The 22,421-nt window shown below is 43.0% G+C and overlaps 1 protein-coding gene across 1 annotated transcript in view; it reads right to left on the bottom strand.

Annotated features, from left to right (window-relative positions):
- Nucleotides 1-21,293, bottom strand: part of LOC122816858 (nuclear receptor coactivator 3-like) — a 557,677-nt gene extending 536,384 nt beyond the window's left edge. Inside the window, exon 1 of the mRNA XM_044089921.1 lies at nucleotides 21,003-21,293. Coding sequence (XP_043945856.1) covers nucleotides 21,003-21,215 — 213 coding nt within the window. The 5' untranslated portion in view covers nucleotides 21,216-21,293. The remainder of the gene's footprint in view (nucleotides 1-21,002) is intronic.
- Nucleotides 21,294-22,421: the final 1,128 nt, after the last annotated feature.

The following is a 22,421-nucleotide window of genomic DNA, read 5'->3' as shown; positions in this document are numbered from 1 at the left end:
TGCAGTCCTAGTGGAAGCTTCCATAGCATCGCAGCCACAGTGCTGGGAGTATTTGTCTACCTGTGAGCAGGAATTACAAAGGTCCAGTATCTCCTTTGAGAGACCCTTGTTCTCCATGCCCATCAATTTCTGCTTCATTTGGTCCAGAACAGTTTCCTGGTATTTAACCACACGAAACTGGCAGTTCAAGGTCCATGTGGCAAGGATAGCAGATGTGTAAACTTTTTTTGCCATATCTATCCAAGGCCCTACTTTCCAGTAGGCATAGGGTTTTTGGTGAGGTAGCTTTGGCTCCCTTAGCATCTGGAGTCACAACCTCGGGGTATGCACAAGGTTCTTAAAAAGATGTTTGTGGGAATCCAGAACCCTATAAAACCTGTCTGGCTTTCTAGGGGCAGGAAGCAGGGAATCTGACTAAGGAGTCATTCTGGAATACATCATCAATCACCTGTATGACAAGACGAATGGTGAGGGGTTTCTGGTTAGGGAGTATAAGAAATTCCCTAATTCTTTTCTTAGATTGTGGGTAGTCTTGTGCTTCCCATTTAAAGTGTTCCCTCAAGGTGAGCAGTTTTTCCCCAATGGAAATATCCTTAGGAGGGGAAGACTATGCAAGATTCCCCTCAGAGTTAGAATCCTCAAAGGAGAAGAAAGCACCCTCTTCAAAGGTGGAATCCTCCTAAATCAAAGTCCTCATCTGAATCAAACAAATCTGATCTTTTAGAGGGGTCTCTCTTTTACCTGGAGAAAATTCATGGGGAGGCCTTTGGCTCTAACCAGAGAGATTAGATCTTTAGACAACCTCACAAAATCCTGTTGATATGCCTGGGAATGGGAGCCGGTTGGCCTAGGATGAGACTGGGCAGGAGCAGCTTTCTTGTGAGCAGACTTGGGTTTTGGTCATGACCGACCTCTGACCCAGAATGGAGAAAGTACAGTTTTGTACCTACCATAAATGTAGATGTTCGAGTGCTAATACAGCTGCAGTCATAACAGATGGGTTCTCCTGCGGTCAGGCGGGTCCTCGGTCGGCCGAATTCCAAAGTCTAGGTCCGGCGTCGGTTGTCGTCGCTTCTTCCCTGACGTCAGTGCGACAGGGGTATAAAAGAACCAGCCGACGCCATCTTCTTCAGTTTTTCTTGCCCCAGATGTCAGGTGCCCCCAGAAGGAAGGCAATACATAGATTTGTGTAATAAAGCAATGCCATATAATCAAAATACAGTAGTTGCAAGCAAATACACCATAAATGAATACCCCAATCAGGTTGTATGAGGAGGTGTTAGCCAATAGGCCTGTCCCAAGAGGGGAAGGAGGGAGGGAAACCTGGACTGCAGCTGTATTAGCACTCGAACATCTACATTTATGGTAGGTACAAAACTGTACTATGTTCATCGTGCATACAGCTGCAGTCATAACAGATGGGTAGAATCCCAAAGCTAAGAAAGGGGTGGTAGGCACTAGGTGGAACTAGGAGGAGCCAGGATGCCCTGCAAGACTGCAGTGGCAAAGCCTGCTCTAGTTTTGGAGTATAATGGTAGGTGGTAGTGCTTGGAGAAGGTATGCACAGAACTCCAAGTGGCTGCTTCCAAAATATCTTTGGTAGGAACTCCTCTGAGGAAAGCTGCAGAGGTAGCTGTGGCCCTTGTGGAGTGAGATCTGATGCCTGCAGGCACAGTTTTGCCATGAAAAGTGTAACAAAAGCGTATGCAGTGGGCTATCCATTTTGAGATTGTCTGTTTGGAAATTGGCTTCCCTTGAGCTCCTATAGCATAGGACACAAAGAGCTGTTCTGATTTTCTGAAAGGCTTTGTTCTGTCCAAATAATAACGCAGTTGCCTGTGGATGTCCAAGGAATGTAGTAATCTCTCCCCTTTGTTTTGAGGATTAGGACAAAAGGTAGGTAAGTGTATAGCCTGATTCAAAGCTACCCTGGATACCACTTTTGGCATAAAGGACGGGTTGGTTCGTAAGGAAACTCTGTCCTGATGGAAGATGATTAAAGGCTGCACAGCCATGAGGGCTTGTAGTTCCGATACCCTACGAGCTGAGGTAATAGCCAGAAGGAAAGCTGTTTTCCAGGACAAATATTGCAAATCTGTTGAGGCAGCTGGCTCCAAAGGAGGCAAGATCAGCTTTTCTAGAATGAAATTGAGATCCCAAGCAGGTATTGGTTGTTTCCTTGGGGGTTTAATATTCTTAGCCCCTCTGAGGAACTGTCTTAAGAGGGGGTGAGAGAATAAAGGTGGATCAGTGTTGCATTCTGCAGAAATGGCTGAGGCATGGATTTTGATGGAAGAGAATGAAAGCCCACTGCTTAGCAGCTCAGCTAGATACTGTAAAATTTGAGGTAAGTTCAGTTTTCCAGGATTCTGGCCCTTTTTCTCATTCCAGGCACAAAACCGTTTCCATTTTGCGGAGTAAGTTTTTCTAGTAGACGGCCTTCTGGCCTCCAAAATGACATCCTGCAGCTCCTTGGAGAGTAGGGTCTGTTGTGATGTTAAGGAATCTTCCATGCGGCCAGATTGAGTGTTTTCAGCTGACTGTGAAGAGTTTTGAAGTTGTGCTGAGTCGGAAGAAGAGGCATTAGAGGCAGGGTCCAAGGTGGGGAATGCGTCAGGCTCCTCAGGAGTGGGTACCAGTGTTGTCTTGGCCAGTCTGGAGCAATGAGAATCATCTTTGGTCTGTCTGCTCTGGTTTTTAATAGAACTTTGGGCAGCAGAGGAAGAGGTGGGAAGGCATAAACTGTCATTGTTGTCCAACTGAAAGAGAGAGCGTCCACTCTCCAGGCCTTTGGATGAAAAATCCTTGAGCAGAATTTTGTCAATTGGTGATTTTTGTGGGAGGCAAAGAGATCTATGTCTGGCCTTCCCCATGCTTGAATTATCTCTGTAAAAACTTGAGGATGCAACTTCCATTCGTGTGGATCTGTCATTTCTGCTTAGGTTGTCTGCCAGCGTGTTTTCCTTGCCTGGCAAGTACTGTGCTTGAAGTTCGATTTGTAAGTCCAGAGCCATGTTCCAAAGTGACATGAGCAGCCTGCATAGGGGGTATGAATGGGTTCCTCCCTGTTTGTTTATGTACCACATTACTGTGGTGTTGTCTGTCATTATCAATAGTTGACCTGGATGCAGAAGGTCTTTGAAAGCTATAATAGCATTTATTACTGCTAGCATTTCCTTTTGATTGATGTGAAGGTGCTTTTCTTTTTGGGACCATTTCCCTGAATGCACCGATCTGTCATGTGCGCCCCCCAGGCGTAGTCCGAGGCATCTGTTGTGATGACTTGATGATTTGCTTGAGGCTTGCTGAATGGGAGACCTGTGTTTGTTTGGCATGCTTGAGCCCACCACAGAAATTCCTTTTGAAGACATGGAATTAGTGGTATTATTGTTTGCAAACTGTGGCTGGGTTGAGACCATAGGTTTTTCAGGTACCACTGAAGTTTCCTCATATGCAGCTTTGCACATGGGATTAGTAGGATGCAAGATGCCATGAATCCCAGAGCCTGCAGGATTTTCCTTGCAGTCAGCCTGGTGAAATTTGCTAATGTTCTGAAGTATTGAGTTAGTTGCCCCCTGCTTCTCTGGCGTGAGGTAGGCCAACTGGGTGTTTGTGTCCAAGTTGGCACCCAGGAAAATTATTTTCCGAGAGGGTATTAGTCTTGATTTCTTTTTGTTGACTGTGTATCCCAGATAATTCAACAACATTATTACATAAGCCAGATGTTTCAGAAGTATGTGCTTGCTTTCCGCTTGGATCAGGCAGTCGTCCAAATAGGGGTACATTTGTATCCCTTGAAGTCTGCAGTAGGCAATTACTGATGCCAGGCATTTCGTCAATACTCTGGGCGCAGTAGATAAGCCAAAGGGCAATGCAGAGAATTGATAATGGGTTGAACCTGCAAGAAATCTGAGGTATCTTCTGCAATTTTGTCTGATTGGAACATGCAGGTATGCCTCCTTGAGGTCCAATGTTACCAGCCAAGACTCCTTGCCCAACATGGGAAGAAGCTGCTGTAAAGTGAGCATCTTGAATTTTGGTACGAGTAAAAATGTGTTTAGGATGGATACGTCCAAAATAGGTCTCCAATCTTTTCTCTTCCTTGGTACCAGGAATAGTCTGGAATAAAAACCTTGACCCTGTTCATGAGTTGGTACCGCTTGAATAGCTTTCATGTCCATGAGATCTGAAATTTGTCTTTGTGCATCTGCCCTTTGATTGTGTGGCATGTTTGGCATGCCTCTCATTTTTGGAAGGGTGTGAAAATGGAATCTGTAGCCTCTGTTTATAATGTCCAGGATCCATTTGTCTTTTGTGACAATATGCCAATTTTTTGAAAATAATGCCAGTTTTCCGCCTAAGGGTGCTGCCATTTGAGCCTTGCTTGGCATGCAAAGGGGAAAGTCATTGGGCTTGCTTTCTGAATGGCTGCGAACTATCCTCACCACCTCTTTGTGTAGGAGCTTGCCATTATCTGCCTCTAAACGATCCTTGAGATTGCCCTCTGCCCCTCGGGTGCCTGTATCTACCTCTTTGGGGTTTGTCCGTGGCTAGAAAGGACCAATTTTTGGAAGGCCAATTTCTACTGAAACGTGGAGGTTGTACCTGTAGAAAATCTTTCACTGTTTGCATTGATTTAGCCTTTTCCTCCATTTTCTTTAATACCTCCTCAGCATTAACACCAAATAATACATCCTTTTGAAGAGGGGCATCTAGTAATTTAGCTTTGACATGATCTGGTAAGGTTTGTTCCTTGAGCCAGGCATGTCTACGTATCACTGATCCTGTAACAGCAGCTCTACATGAGGCCTCTAGAGCATCAAAACCACATTGCAAGGTATGTTTACCCACTTGTTCTGCACTATGCATCAAATCCTGCAACTCCTTCAAGTCTGGTTGTTCAGGTTGTGACATTTTACTTCTCAATTGTGATAACAGAAACTGTTGGTACTTTAGCATATGGAACTGGCAGTTTAATGCCCTCATGGTTAAGGTGGCCGAGGTATATACCTTTTTCCCCCACCTTTCTAAGGATCTGGAATCTCTTTCGGAAGGTAATGGATTTTTAGCAGTGGAGACCTTAATTCCCTTGGGGCCCTGTGAGATAGTTTCTGGGTCAGCCGCATGGCTTTTGTATAAAAATTGGTGTGAGTCAGGGACCCGGTAGTATGCAAGGTTTCCCCAAATGAGTAATCCTCAGGAGGGGAGACAGAGGGAAAGGACTCCTCTACATCAGAATCTTTAAAAGGTGAGTAAGAATGTTCCTGTTCATCAGAGTGCTCTGATATAATGGAGGCCTGGCAGAGGAGGGGGATTCTTCCTCCACTCTGGGCCTTTTGTCCGGGGGGGGGGGGGGTTGAGAACCCCTGATAAGAGTAATTAAATCGTCAGCCATTTTAAGCATCTGTTTTTTAGGCATGGGGCCTGGAGATGGGTCCTGTGTAGCTAGTCTCTTAGAATGCATGGCTGCTTTAGACTTAGTGAAAGCCTTGATGGAAAAAGAAGAGGAAGGTCTGAAGACACCTTGAGAGGAGGCAGACCTGTCTACATTCTGAGATTCACCACCAAGAGTGGCTTCGGTATCTGTAGTCGGGGTGTGGGCCGAGGAGCCTGCGACCTCGGGTACAGAAGACACCGCCAAAGAAGTGTTGTCAGTAGTCAGGGGCTGCGTAGGCACCTCGCTGAGAACCGGACCACCTGCAGTCGGCTTTGGCATGGTGTCGGTAGAGGCCGCGGACCTCGTGTGTTGGTCCTTATCTTTGCGTTTTTTAGACAAAACTGGAGTCGGAGTATCCGACGACATAATATAGTTAAATTTTTTGCCAAAATAATGCTGGGCGAACTCCGCCCGACGCTTAATGGTGCGTTTGTTGAATGTAGCACAAAAACAACAGACCGAAACGTCGTGGTCTGGGCCTAAGCAAGGAATACAGAGGGAATGAAAATCCTTATGCGGTATTTGCTTCCCACATGAAATACAATTATTAACTTTGTCTGAGGCAAGAAAAGTTTCCCCAACGGGGTACTTAGCTTTCAAGAAGACTTCGGTTGCAAAATTTTCGTAATTTCAGGAGATGGCCGACCGGCACTTGCCAACTGCTTCTGCTTCGGGCACCGTGCGGCAAGAAAGACTGAAGAAGATGGCGTCGGCTGGTTCTTTTATACCCCTGTCGCACTGACGTCAGGGAAGAAGCGACAACAACCGACGCCGGACCTAGACTTTGGAATTCGGCCGACCGAGGACCCGCCTGACGGCAGGAGAACCCATCTGTTATGACTGCAGCTGTATGCACGATGAACATCCAACTCATGCGGATGAAAGGCTGTTGAATCATCCTGGCAATGCAAAGATCCTTTGGTCTTAGTGTGGTCGTTGGAAGCCAGAGCCTGCATGGCGGTCCTAGACCCAGCCAATGAACAGAGTCCTACAGTTGGAAAAGACGCTGAGGGACTAGAAGGCACAGACTATGAACAGGTCTCAAGAGAGGCCTCTGCCACCACCGCGGTCACAGAAGGGGACTGAGAAAGTAAATCATCTTCAGCGATAAGCCTAGAAGACTGGCTGACAGCGAGCGGATGTCATTCAAGGCCCTAAGCCTGGATCGTTTTTCCTCATCTTTTCCACCTTGGGATGTTGACCTCTGCTCGACCAGCAAACATCATAGAACACAACACCTTACAACTCACTAAGATACCTTGCTAAAATCTTGGCCATATGCTTAATGGTTCTGCTGTTAAAATGAGCACAAAGACAACAGTTGGGGACATTGTGTTCCAGCCCAAAGAATCTTACACAAGAGTGAAAGACCTGGTGTGGTATCTGTTTGCCACAGCAGAGACCATTCATTTTCTCTGACATTAGCCAAACGATACAAAACAGGTTCCCCAATGGGATACTTAGATTTCCAGAGTCTTCTTTCTCTAGTGTGGACTGACCGAGTGACTGGCACTCTGCTTCGAGCTCTGATGGCAAGAAAGAACTGAGATCATAGCGCTGGCTGACTCCCCTTATACCCAAGTGTAGTGACATCAGATAGGGTGTCCGTCGGCTCCTGAAGAAGGGACACTATTGGTTTGGTAGTTGGGCTGACCAAGGGCTTTCATGGTTAGAAATCCCACAAGTTAAAACTACAACAGTGAAACACTAAGATCACCACCAGATTCTGTAACAGACGACTGGGAGAAGGTGCCTGAATAAACAGATCACCTAGAGAAGGAAAAATCTGAATGCTTTGGAGCCTGCAGAAAGCAATCACAGAAGCTAGGCATTTTGTGAATACCCTTGAGGAAGTAGAGAGGCCAAACAGGAAAGCACAGAACTGAAAATGAGAGGAAGAAACAGAAAAACGTAAAAACTTTCTTTAAAGAGGATAAATAGGGATATGAAGGTAAGCATCCTTCAGATCCAAAGGCACCAGAAAAGCCTGAGGTAGTAAAACAGGAAATGGGGTTTGAACAATAAGCATCCAAAAAGAGGGGACCTTGAGAAAGGTGATAATCAGGGAAAGATTCAGAATAGATTTCCAAGTGCCCTCTCCTTTTGTGGAATCATGAACATCCTTGAATATAAATAATTTCCCACTTGAGAAAGGCGAACAAGCTAAATGGTTCTTTGGTTCACCAGGGACCCTACGACCTCCAGGAAGTGAGGAAGTTGCTCTGCAGGAGGTTGAAAAATTCCTGAAAAAGGAGGGAGACACTTCCATGCCATAAAGCAACTCTGATGGATGACAGAAAGAACCCAAGAGTCTGAAATGATGTGAAGCCAATCTTGAAGACAAAGGGAAATCCAAAGGGACAAAGGAACCAGGTCTAAGACTGGAAGGGCAAATTGTCAAAGAGAAGCAGGCTTATCAGATAAAAGAAGCGTCTGGGCCACAGAAGTCTCAGAAGCCTTAGCAGAGGTGGCTCACCTACCATCCTTCCTACCCTTGGAGGCCTGGCGGGGCTGCCTGCAGACAAAAGCAGATATAGAAGGATAATTCTTCTGGAAATTAGGGACAGGAGAGATAAAAATATGGTTAAGGTCCTGCAAGGCTTTGCCTTTCTCTTAAAGAGACTTAAGTCGGTAGCAGCAGTCCCAAAAATATGTTTTTTATCCTAAGAAGCATCCAACAACTTTGCCTTAATGTCCTCAGGCAAGACTGGAGACAAAGCCAATAACAATGCCTCACGACATATCCAAAAGCCACAGCCCTGGAAGAGGCATCACCAGCATCACAGCTACACTTGACAAAGAGTTGATCCACTTGAGAAGTAGAACCTAAAATAGATAAGGTAGAAGATTTTTCTTCAGAATCGGGGATATCAGAAATAACCTGACAAGCATGAGCAATCAAGGCCAGAGCACATCTGATCATGTGGTTATGGTAATTAACAGCCTTGAAGGCCAACGTAGAAGCAGTGTAGACCACCTTCCCAATCAACTCCATCATCCTACTATCTTTATCAGAAGGTATAAGTTTGAGAGAGAGCAACAGCTTGGAAGGTTTGTCAGAAGAGACTGGCACTACAGCAGGATCAGCAGAGGGACACAAATTGACAATCCTCAGAAACCTCTCAGAAACCTTATAGAACCTATCAGGTTTCCTAGGAGCACGAGGTTGAGAATCAGGAGACTTGGAAGTAACAATGAAAAGTGTCTAACATGGCAGCTACATACAGGAGGAACTACAGATGGTTTGGGAGTACCACCTGAAGCAACTCGTATCGTCCTTGTGAATATCAGACACTTCAGAAGAATCTCACAAAGTATTCCATCATCCTAGCAATTATGTCCCCAAAGGGCAATTCCACAAGGAGACTCAAAGCTAAGACTCCTCCTCATCACAGCCATAAGTCAAATGTGAAGGTATCTGTGAAGAATAGTACAAGGACCCCTCATCAGACTGAATCCTCATCTGAGGAATCCGGTTTCCTAGGCCATTTAGAAGGGTAAAGGTCCAAGGAGAAGCAAATACCAAAACCCTCTGAAGAGGAGTCAAGGCAGAAAACAAGCCCAGAGTAAATTCTTGCCATTCCTTAGGACAGACCAAAACATGCTTTGTCTTTTGTCTTTTCTTGGAAGGGATGTCAGCCCCAACAAAAACTGGAGGTTACGACACTTGGCAAGATTCAGTTAAATGACCCGGAACCTCCTCCTGACCAATATCTTTGGAATCCCTGTCAAACAACGGTTCCTCCTTGACATCAGGAGGAAAAGACTGCAAGGCCTGTGAGAACATGCAAAAAGACAAATCCTTGCCAGCTTCCAATGGAGCTGAGATGGAAGAATCTGCTGTAGATTGCGAACGGCCTACACAGCTATAACTCACTTTTAGGGGAACTTCCGATGGAGGCTGGATGTCTAAACACTCCGGCAGAGACTTCTCGGCCTTCGTCTTACCTAGTGGATATATCTCGGGGTTAATGGATTTGCTTTGCTACCCTGGGTAACCATTTAAGCTGTTTGTTTTCAAGTCTTAGCATGATACTTACCCTGGAGGATGCTGACATTTGTGCAGTCACTGATCCCTGGTTCAAAGCTGCGGAGAGCACCCCAGCCTTACCAGGTTACTCATCCTACCATAATTTCAGACCTCAAATGGAGGGCTACAAAGCCAAAGGAAGTGGAGTTTCAATATTTATCACAGACACACACCTCCAGTCTTGTCAAGCTGTATGACGCACAGGAGACAATCCATGTGCAGTTAACTGTTGACAAAACACGTATTCAAATGATAGCAAGCTACAGACCCACAACCATGACTCAAGACGCCCAACTCCACCTATCTGGACTTACTTGAATCCATCAAGATTCAACCCTCTACCCTGACCCTGGATGACTAGCTACCCAACTATACAGTGGAAGACCTATTCTAGTCCAAGCATGAACACCCAGAGATTCCTTGACTGTCAACGCCAATGCAATGGATCAGCTGGTCGACACCCCTATTAGAAGTGAAAATATCCTGGACCTGGTACTAACCAATTTGAGTAGCCATTGTAGCACCCCTACCAGTGTTATCTTCCTTGGTAAGATCTGACCATAAAGCAATCACTTTCGAAGTCACCATCATCCCTGACTCCCCCTTGTTAAACTCAAACAAAAAAACTTTTCCAAAGCTGACTACAATCTCCTGAGAGCAGGTATAAGCAACTTCTCGGCCACCGTCCCTTCAGTAGGAACTACAACTAATATCAAAGCCTACACCAAAAAACTATACGAGCACCTACATAGCTATATGGGCTCAGCAATACCTGAGAGGACCAAATCATCTTCCTCAAGGAAAAGTAAACCTGTCTGGTGGACAGCAGCAATAAACTCTACAATAAAAGGAAAAAACTGCTGTCCAGGATCAGGACACTCACAAGGCCATCTTCACATACGTCCAAAGTCTGAATGGTAACACCCAAATCTGCTCTGAACTGGTGGTCAAACACCACATACACAAACGCCGTAGATATAGCCAACCTAACTGGCAGACAAGTTCAGTGAAAACTTCACCCCCACCCCCCCATCAGTAAACTAGGACATCTCCAGTACCTGCCCCCCTCCCCTCCCCTCATCACCAGGAGCACATGTTTAATGCCCTCTCAAAGGCAAAAAATACAGTCTCCACGGGACCCAACAACATCCCTGGCTGTATCCTACATGAACTCAGGCATAAGCCGTCATCTCCATTAGGCATCCCATTCAACCAAAGCCTGAGCACCAGCTTCATCCCAGCCAAATGGAGGACAGCCACTGTGATCCCTCTACACAAAAGGTGGAGCGTCCACTGACCAAGTCAATTATAGGCCCATCAGCCTAACTAGCCTGATCTGTAAGGCCATGAATGCATTATTGTGGACCTTATAAACAAGGGCATTGGCAACCTCCAAATGTTTGACCCCACACAGTTTGGTTTTGTCAAAAGGAGATCATACTTGTTTAACTTGGTCTACTTCTTCGAAACAAGTCATCACAGCCATGGACGAGGGGAAGATGGTGCACACCGCCTACCTTGACCTAGCCAAAGACTTCAGCACCATTCCCCACTCAGGCAGAATGAATACTCTCTCCGAGCTAGGCATCAACCCGTATGTTACCAGATGGGTAGCCAAGTGGCTCACTGATAGAACCCACACAGGCAAAATAGGGGAAGCCACCTCTATTAGTAGACCAGTAATGAGCGATGTTTCCCAAGGATCGGTCTTGGAGCCTCTACTATTTGGGATATACTTTTCTGAGGAGCAAGCCAACCAGTGGTCTGTGGCTGACCAAGTCTGCAGATGACTGCAAGCTGGGTGCTGTCAAACTCCCCTAGTGATGTGAACATCCTCTAAGAGGGCCTTACCCAAACAAATGACTGGTGCCACAGGCATGGCCTCAAACTGAATGCCAAGAAATGCATCATTATCCCCTGTGAGGAAAATGGAGTCTCCACTAATTATCACATTAATAACAATGTACTAAACACGCAATCAGTCGTGAGGGACTTGGGCACCCAGGTTGACAGCAACTTAACTTTTGACAACCATGTTACCTCTGTTGTATGGAAGGCTTCCTACATGGCCCACCTCATAAGTAAGGGTATTTAATCAAGGAACAAGGTCATAACATCCCTGTACTCCTCCCTTATCACACCCATTACTGAGTACAATGCACCCTTCATGTACCTTGGCAAGCACATATAGAAGCTTTAGAGACCACAGAGGTTCCTGACCAGGAAAATCCAGGGTCTCAAACACCTGTCCTACACTGACAGGCTAAAAGCCCTGTCCCTCTACTCATTCTTGCACAGATTGCTAAGAGGTGACCTGTGTATGGCATACAAGACCATCTCAGACCCAGCCTTGATAGAGTTGCTTCATATCCAAGTCAAACTCCACTCACACAACCCATACGCAAGGCCTCAACCTGGTCTGTGACATTAACAGAACTTGTAGGCAGGATAGATTTCTGTCTCAACGATTCTCCCATCAATGGGGAATGGAGTCCTTCTCCATGACAAGCACAGTACCTCTCTAGCCGTCTTTAAGAGGAACCTGGATGACTGGATGGGAAGCAGAAAATACATCCCTGGGATCCCATCTATGTCCCTGCTGGACAGGGGAAACAGGTGATGACTGTGGGAACATGGGAAAAATTCTTGTCTAGGCTTATAAGGACCTCCAGGCCAATAGTCTAGTATCAGCCTATGAACCTATAAGACAAATGGTTTTTGAGTGTCTTAGGCACAAAGGCCTTACAGAGATATAAGAGGTATGGTCGTGGGAAGCACTCAAACAAAACAGACACGGTTTGTGACTGTCTTTATGGGGAAGCTGCCTCGCACACTAACATTTTCCTTTCTTGAATGACATGAACTCTAGGTAAGCAAAATAAAATACAAGACCAATGAAAAGAAAAAACTACCCCAATACGGTATTTATCTAATAGCTAAGTGTATAGCACAGCAATAAGGTCTTCAGATCAATAAACAATAATGGCATTTGGACTTGTGGCAAAGAAGTTCTGGGTAACTGCATCCGTTCATCACTTTTATGCCCTATACAGGGGAGATCATGTGTGTGATCAAAGGGCTTTATGCCCTAGGTGGGAGATCCTCTATACCAAACAATACCGCAACAGTGATATATAGGAGTTCATTTTAATTGATACTTGATCTGCAGTAAATGAGATATGGAGAAGCAGATAAGTTTGGTGCATTACGGGAGTGAGGGGAGGAACGTGAACTTGTAAGATGCTAAAACAAGTGCTGCTTTGCAGCTACCACTCCTAACACTGAAGTGGAAAGAGTGGATTAGGTAGGCTCTCTGTGTACAGTCTGAAATATGAGCTTCCATTAAAATGATTCCCCAGCATAATCTAGAGTGCATCACCTGTCTCATTGGCTATGGTGGGCTTCGCATAATAGTTAGGGTCTTCACCTTATAGATACGAGGTACAGAGTTTGATTCTAACCTCAGGATATTGGCTGGGCTTAAAAAATTCCCCTTCAAGGCAGATAGCCTAGTATTCACCCATAAAGAGAAGTCAATGCACCTTAACAGCACAATCAAGTCCATCGTAATGTACTGGTTCAAGGAGTCTTTACATCCCAGGTTCCTCTATAAAGACAATTTTACTATTAGTCATCCATGAACAATCTCAACAACTTCATCAATGTCCAAAATCTCTTCAAGTAGCCATAAAAAGTGATTCCTTTCTGTATACCAGGCAGACAGCAGATTACAACCACCTCATCATCTCCTTGTTCAGACTACGGCTCTGTGTTCTTATGGTTCAGCATTTCACAAAGGTTATAATCCTTCCCAGAATGTGAAAATATTGGCTATTCATTCTCGTAGACCAGGAGGGAAGGAATCCTTTCGAACTATCCACTGCAGATTGAGCCAAAGTGAACAGAAGCATTCCTGAAGGGGGGAAAAAACACTTTCAACTCTGTTGGGAATGTCTGCTTGCACCTTAGTTGATGCAATCTAGATTCCTTAATGGCATCTGACAAAAGAACGTTTTGCTATAGGGTAGCTTTTGAGAAATCCTGATTGACCAACACTAGCCACCCTTCTACAGTATTTTCTTTGTTTTCTGCCACAACAAAAACAAATCAAATTTAAAGAGAGGATATGCAGCAATATGTCTGAGGTCAGAAGAAAAATAGAAAGTACTACAATATATAGACATATGCATAATATGGATGATACTCGTGCTTTATAGTTTATAATTTTATATGTAGCACCAGAGTATATAAGAGGAGGGGATTTTAAAAATTTAAGTGAGATAGAGGAATGTAAATGGATTTTACATTTTAGAGCACAATTCCCACCAGTGTTGAACGATGCTTTTAGGTTAAAGCATATCTTGAAGGACCTGCATAGTAAAATAAAATTAAATAAATGAAAAGCTTGTCCTTTAAGTGGGTTTGATGTTAGGATTAAGTTAAAGGTTTTAATTGAATTATTGTTAAATTACATTTTAAAAGGGTGCATATAAATATATATATATTATTATTATTATTTTTTTTTTTTACTTTTTTAATTGTAGTTTGCTTGATGAAGCAGCTCCTGTATCAATTAACTATTTATGCAACTCATGGTTCTGGATTAATTTATCATAGACTCTTCACCAGACTGCAGATCCTCAGAGGTATCCAGTTCCCAAGGTCTTTTAAGAAGAATGGAAGACCACGGAGGGGGTAGATACAGACACCCACTTAAAGCATTAAACAACCCTGAGTAAAAACCTGCGATTCACGTTGGAGTCCTTAACTGCAAGGGAGGATGCTTGGTTTCCTTTTTCTTTTTCTGTGGATGTCCGCATGAAACATCCTAGGAGGGTCAGACCCATGGCGACACTCAGTAAGTGTAGGAGGGATCTCCTCCCTCACTAAAATCTGTGGAATCCCCCTCGGACCCTCAGATATAATCAGCTGAGGTTCCACCTCAACTTCTGGAGCAAATGTTTGTAAAGCCTCCAAGGACTTATGAAGAGCAGGATCCATGCCAACTTCAAACGGGTCATGGCAGAGGAATTCGAAGCAACCAATGGATCCTCCAGGCTTTCACTAACTTTGAGAGAAATGTCTGGGAAGCCTGGACAGCAGCAGTATCAGGCCTAAGTTTTTCAGCCTTTTCCTTGACAGATGGCTGACGCACAGAACAGGAAGACACTGCCATACAGCCTTGAGCCAACATCTTAAGTTGATGGTTTTCTAAGTAAATAGACAAGGAGTAAAGACCACTATGAAGAGTCTTTGGGACAAAAGCTTGGGAGACAGAACGCTGCATATGGTTGTGAGAAGCACCCAAACAAAACAGGCACTGGTTGTGACAGTTTTTATGGGTAACCTGCTACCCACACTGACATTTTCCCTTTCTGAATGACATGAAACCAACCAATACTAAAAAAAGAAAACAAGGAGAAACCCCAAAAGGGCACTTATCTGAAAAATAAGGCTCATTAACCAGCACAGAGGAAAGGCATTCAGACCGGTAGCAAATTTCTGAATGTGTGCATCTGTATGTCACCTGTATGCTCTACACCCTGCATAGGGAGCATATGTGGGATGACAGCACCTAAGTACTAAAGGTTTTGGTATACTGGCCAGATGTTGGGCTATCCTTGGCAGGAGATCCCTTTTGTTAGGAATACTGCAACAGTGATATGGAAGGACATCTACCACATTGACTATATGCCCCTAAGAGCTGTACCAGTTTGGGATTTACAAACTTATGTGGACAGTGACCTTCCTTTAGATCAACATGTGTCCGGTGTCATAAGAAAGTCCTTCTATATTGCACAACTTATAAACAAAGGGACTGTGTCTAGATCTATAGATATCATTATCCCCCCCTTTTATTTAGCCTTTATTGAGTGCAACTTTAACACCCACAAAGATAACTTGATAAAAAGGATGCAAGGACTAAATAAAATGTCCTACATTGACCAACTCAAATCTCTGCCTCTATACTTGGTATCTTACAGACTGCTATCAGGTGACCTGTGTCTGGCATACAACACATCCTCCATCCCAATACTGATGGATTTACTGCACACCAGCCAGTCAAATGCATCACAAATACTCACTCTAGGGATCTAAGCTTGTTCTGCAAAATCAGAAGAATGGTTGGTTTATCTCACATAGGACACCACTGATCAGGAACACACTCCCCATCCTTGTAAAATAAAGCTCATCCCAGTCCATACCCTCCCAATCCTTGCAAAATAAAGCTCATCCCAGTCCATACACAAAGCACAATTTGGACATATGGAAATGAAACAGAAGATTACAACACATTCGGCCTTAGGCATAGGCCAACTAGGCAGCTGCCTAGGGCACCACTATAGCAGGGGCACTTTTCCAGTATTAATTTGTTTATTTTTTGTAGTAAAGAATTGGTTTCATTAAAATATGATGAATGGATACAGGAAAAATATGAAGAGTAAGAAACTGGGAGAAAAAGGAAGAAAAAAATAATCTAGATGGTATACGTAGACCACGATGGGGCCACCGAGAGAAGTGGGACAGATGCTGTGGAGCCCTTTTGCCTACAGCATCAGTTGACCAAACACCAGCCCTGGATAACAAAGCAGTGTAACCTTAGGGCTACACTGGTTGGTTTACAGAATTCCCTGCAGGACTGCAATAGGAGCTACACTGGTTGGTTTACAGAATTCCCTGCAGGACTGCAATAATAAATCCTGTTCTACCCCTGGATTGGACAGTCTGCGTGTAATGTTTTGCAAAGGTGTGGATGAATGGCAGCCTCACAGATATTCCAGGCAGACGTGTTCCTATGGAAATGCAATGGTAGTAGCTGACCCTGTACTTTGAACCATAACCACCTGACATAACATGCTGTACTTATAACAGAAAACTGTGGTTAATGAAACACTCAGGCCTGCTTGGTTGGTGGTCAACCCAGTTTTCCTTTTATAAAGGAAACATATCAGTTAAGGTTTTTTACCTCTGTTTACAGAACCTAGGAGCTGTGTGTGTATCCATGCCATACAAAATGACTTCCCTGATACCTTACTGCTTGATATAATAAATATATTATATACTATATACATATGCGTGTGTGTGTATACAGGTTAACTTTAGTATCTGGAACTCATGAAAACTCGAACCTCATATGGTGGAGACCATATGATGGAGTTTTCAGAAACTTGAAATTATAAAGTGAATTTAAAAAAAAAAAAAAGGGAAAGACAACGTTTCTGCAAGGGGGCAAGCCCTCCTGCACCCGTTACTTAAATATACCAACTCAGAGATCACGCTACAGCGGGGAAGAGGGAAATCTCCCGTTGCGCACTGTATGCAGAAGTGCAGAACGGGAGATATCCCTTTTCCACACTGTAGCGCAATCTCGGAGTTGGTATATTTGAGTAGGGGGGGTGTGGGGGGGGCGCAGGGGGGCTTGCCCCCTGCAGAAACGCTGTCTTTCACTTTTTTTTAGTTCACTTTAGAATTTTGAATTTCTGAAAACTCGATCATATGGTCTTGATCATATGAAGTTCGAGTTTTCAGAATTTCGAGATTCTGAAGTGAATCCGTGTATACATATGTACGTATACAAATAAAAGCTGAAAAGATATACTCAAGGCAAAGTCAGAGAAAAGCATAAAGAGAAATTTGTTTTCAGAAGCATTTTCATGTAGTTCATACAATCTTCCTCCCAAAAACAGCAGACTTCTACAGCAGAAATTTCAAATTAACACAACTGAATGGTTTATACAGTGTAAAGTCAACATCTTAAGGACAAAATTTAGAGCAAAAACTGGAGCCACTGTTTGTCTTGAAAGCCTTAAATGAAAAAAACATCAACTCTTTTTTCAGTCACAATTCTTCTCTATTGCAATCCGTCCATCTTTTTGCTGGATGTACTAATTTCCTCTTGCCTTCTTCCTGCCTCAACTGAAGCACCCACCACATCACTTAAACGTTTGCATCACTTTCCCTTGAAACTCAGTAGATATTTTTTCAATCTTTTGAAACTCTTATTGGAGGCATTAACTTATAGACAGTTGTGGACAGAGAAACCATGGCTTTTTTAGGCTATTCTAAGTAATGTATATAAAACTGTACTTGGAAGAGTACAAAGAGTATGCCTAACCACTTTCTTGATCTGAGATACGTCTCTCTTTCCATACTGCTATGAGTACCCTCTAGACCCACTTTTCCCCTAATTCACCTAACATCCTGATATTATCTGCTATGACCTCATCTATGCCTGCTGCTTTCCTAGACTTCAAGTCCCTTAGTGCTGTTCTTACTTCGTCCAGAGCGGGCTCTTCTTACTCTTTCATTGTAGGCTGTATGCTTGGACTAGGACAGCTTCTGTGGGATTTTCTTAATTCAGAAGCTGTTGAATATACTCCTACCTACCCCGTATGCTTTTTATGTCCTGTGGACTGCTGAGCAGCATGTTGCTACCATTCCTTATGAAGATGAAGGGCAAATGACGAATAGTATTTGACTTTGACTCACAACCTGATGGCGTTTCTTTACACCAACTATTAGGTCACCTTCCAGAAGCTGGTAGAGTTCTTCTGATGCCTTGTCCTCTGTTATGGCGACCTCTCTCTCAGCCTCTTTGCTTACCTACCAGTATTCCTTCTTAGTGCGAGCTGCCTCAACTCCCACTTTTTCCTTGACTCTCTTTCGTCGGATAACTTCCTGGATTTCTGCATTCCACCACCAGTTTTCCTTATGTACACTGTTTCCATACCTGGCTCAGATATATTATTTGTTATATAGTCTCCTACATGCTGTTTGGACATGCTGCCACTCCAACTCCATGTATTATCTAGTCTTCATGAGGGGCTGGTGCTCAAGGTATTTTTTAAACACTTGTGCTTTCACAATAGTCAATTTCCAGCTCTTCAGCCTAGCTTTTTTTTTTTTTTTTTTTTTTTTTTTTTTTTTTACATTAGAGCCTTCTCTGACCACTGCTTGCAGCTGATCATGACCACTGGTGGCTTATGCTTTGCATGGGATGACTGCAATCTGTAATTCTCCCCTAGTGCCCTTTCCTTACTAGGAGACAATTTACAAGAGCTGAATATTGGCCAGTCTTGAATGTGATCTTGTGACTGTCTCTCTCACAGTCAAGTCTTTTGCCAGAAAATAGTCTAGAATGGCCTCTCCTTTGTTCCTATTGCCTCATCCATAAGAAATCATTGCTGTAATGGAGCCTTTCTCCTCGGGTCTCTGCTAAAAAAAAAGGCCATCATCTCAGCCAGACCAACTAGGTTAACAAATGGCAAATAATCCATGTGAACCTAGACAGCCCTTGTATCCTATTTTATCTGTCCAGGTATCAGCTTCAAGTAACCCATTATTAACACAAACTCTCGTTGCCAAGTTTTAACTAGTAAGTGCAGCAAATTACTATCAGTAGTATTTTATATGAAGCATACATTTTAAAAACTGCTTAATCACCATCCTTGTTGCTAAAGAAGTTCTACACAAAGAGGCAGAAATGGCAAACCTATATTAAAAAGACACTCTGGTCAGAGAAGTTTAAGTATCTTATGATTTTGTTTAGGAGTAAGGGTACAGAATAGTGGGGAAACTGATGAAGTGGACGGGCGCGGCAACTATAGCTCTGCCAGTGTTAATGGATGGGTGCAAGGGAGATACTGTGTCAATTGATGGCTGCAATGGTCATCCTTCTTGTGTTAGTGGATGTGTACAGTGGTCAAACTACTTGTGTCAGTGGATGAGTGCAGTGGTGACAGTACTGCATTTGTCACTGGATGGCTGCATAAGCTAACAGCATCTCAGGCACTGGCAGACGGCTGCAGCAGTTGACAGTTCGGCAGCCATCAGTAGATTACTGCAATGGTTGACAATACCATAATGCATCAGTGGATGGCTGCCCAGGGGACAGTACTGAAAGCATCAGCAATTGGCTGGAACCATGACAGTGCTGCAACCACTGCATTGATATGACGTGGTGAAGCAACATGTGTGTCACAGGATGAAAATCTTAATTTACCAGTCATTATCCCCATCCCTACCTAGGGTCATGATCTTTAGATACTGAGCAATGAGAACATGAATGCAAGTGGAAGACAGGAAGTATTTCATCACAAGATATCTAAGGTTTACTCTTCATAATGAAGAGCCACACAAACAAAGTTCTCAGAGTTCAACCACTGCTACTCCATGCTGAGAGGAGCTAGATAAGGTCATCTAAGCAGCTCAGCTTGTTATTAAAGCAAGCTCAAGGTGAAATACTCTCTCCCTAAGAGAAGAAACCTACTGCTAAATGGTAACGGGTTCTGGTACTGAAATCTCACTTAGCAGACTGAAACCCAGTTGCCATGGCTAGTCTGCAGCAATCAAATCAAGACCGACTTCCTCTTTTTCACCTTTTGAAGAAATTTTTTTGTTTTGAAGAAACATAACTCTTTTTACAGCCACTAAAGTGATAGGCATTTTCCAGCTTACAGGGCTGGATGTTTCATTTTATAGGTATGCAGTTCAAACTACCTGCAAGATTAAAACTGAGCTTTCTCCCAGTGTTCAATGTATATGTGTAACTTATAACCGTGGGCGTCCTCTGCCCAAGTTTGATATGATCATCTGTTTCATAAAGAATCACTGCTATTCTGTGCAGCTTGCAACTATGTGCTATATATATTAGTCAAGACAATTACAATGATATTCAAACATTAAAGGAAAAAAATCCAGCCAGATTCATTAACACCTACACTAAGTGTACATTAAGTCTACACAATCTGTATTTCACGACATCTCTACCACACCTTAGTGTAACCTTCAAGTGACTAGAAGGCACAAAGTGTACATGTAGTCTACACTTTGTGGAAGACTTTATGAATCCCCCTCAATATTTAAGGCTGCATGAAAGTTAATAGGTAAACTAAAATTAAGAGGAAGACGGTGTGAGTTATGCTTGTGTTGTCTGTCACTCAATGGTACACACTTACTGCAGTCATTAATGAATCCCAGGGATTACCTAGGTAATATTTACTTGTAACTGAACAACTGAAAAATATAAGTGGGACACACAAGCTTTGCAGCAGGAATCCAGAATGATTTTTAAATGCTTATTTTAAAACTTAACTCCAGACACCTATAAGGAGCATCATCAATAAAAATGAAAGGATCAAGTGTGAGTGAATCATGGCCTCCAACAAGAGGGATCTGCTGAAAGAGAAAGTAAAAGTGAAAACTACATGGCCATCACCCCTACAACATAAACTGTCCAATCTCCCTCATTTGAAAAAGCTACCAAGTCCCATACATTGTTTACGTTTACAGGAAAAGTTACTGGGTAACTTACTCCTAAATACAATAGATTTAGGAAATACACATTTTTTTTTCTTCTTTAAGTTGAAACATCAGGACCCAGATGTAAAAATATACAACACTACGAAATTTGGAAACTATGCAGGTGTAACTGGTATACATACAAAACTTAATACATGTTATAAAGTGGTGTCTAACAGTTTTTACATTCAATAAATTACAATGGGAAAAAGACTACACAAAGGCTGAACATACCTGCTGCCCTTGAAGTCGGTGCTGGAGCTGCATTCTCAGCTGTTTTGGAGCATTTATTCGTGGCCGTATCATGTTTACACGGGGTTGCATGCTTTGCTGCATCATCTGGCTCCTCACAGGGTTGAAGGCTGCCGGCTGCTGGCTGGGCATCCCATATGTCGCTCCCTGGACAGGGTAAGGCTGCCCATACATTGCAGTTTTCTGTTCCATCATTAGTGCTGGATCCCGGGTCTGGAAGGACTCTAGATGTGGTTCAAGATTCTGAGTCTGAAAGATACATAATACAGCTGTATTCAAATCAGGGCAAAAACACCAGAATGAAAACATGTCCAAGAAAACACCAACTCAGAAAAACACTGGTCTGCTTTTAGTTTTGAGTGTATTCATCTCCATATACCACTTCTTCAGAATACTTGCCAGACAAAACACTCATTTTATTTAAAATCCTGAGTCACATGACATCTTGGTTGTTACTAAATAAAGAGCAAAAAAGGCTCTAACACTACAGTCCTGCCTGTCATAATTTTTCATTACAGCACATTCTGCCCATCAGGGTTGAAGCACTTGAGAAAATATAAAAATTAGCATTTATTAATTCATGCTATTCTTGCCTTCTAAAACAGGCAAAAATTGTGGGTTTACATATATGTACACTACTAAAAAACTGTCTGTGTATATTATATATATATATTATGATTCTACTTAATATCACTGAAATCCCATTTCACTGATTTTCATTTCACACAAACCAAATCACGTAAATTTCAAAATACTGGCAACTGATTTCACAGAATCTCATTTCACTGAAAGTTTACAATGCTAAATTTCAAAAGACTAAATGGGAAATCATAGACAAACACAACACTAAGGACTACGTTTTTCCAGAACTTAAAAACTACTTACCCTCTTAACAGAAACCAGACAATATAAAACCAAACTAGCCCCACCACACACCCCCCTAACTAGATATACTAACTCCAAGAACGCACTGCAGTGGGGAAAAGGGCATATACCTTTTACTTGCCTTACAGTACTCTACACGGTGCCACTACTACCGGCAAGGCAGAAAATATCTGCCATATTACTTTAGATACTTCCCATACAAATGTAGAGAGAGAACCACATTTAAAAACAGTACAACACCACTTTATACATGACTATCGGTATTCTGAAAGTCAGCACCAAGTTACAGGAATTCTTTTTATCACAAACAGCCAAAAGGTGAATGGAAACGCACATCAAGTCTATGGCTTACAATTCAGTGAAATGAGATTCACTGAAATTAATTTTCAGCATTTTGAAATATAGAAGATTTGGTCTTGGTGAAATGACAGTCAGAGAAATGAGATTTCGGTGATGTAAAGTAGACCCATGTGTATATATATATATATATATATATATATATATATATATATATAT

Source organism: Protopterus annectens, chromosome 12.part0 (assembly GCF_019279795.1).
Source record: "Protopterus annectens isolate FY-2018-M chromosome 12.part0, PAN1.0, whole genome shotgun sequence".
NCBI classification, from domain to species: Eukaryota; Metazoa; Chordata; order Ceratodontiformes; family Protopteridae; genus Protopterus; species Protopterus annectens.
The sequence above is the reverse complement of the archived record's forward strand: the minus strand, read 5'-3'. Positions and strand labels throughout refer to the sequence as shown.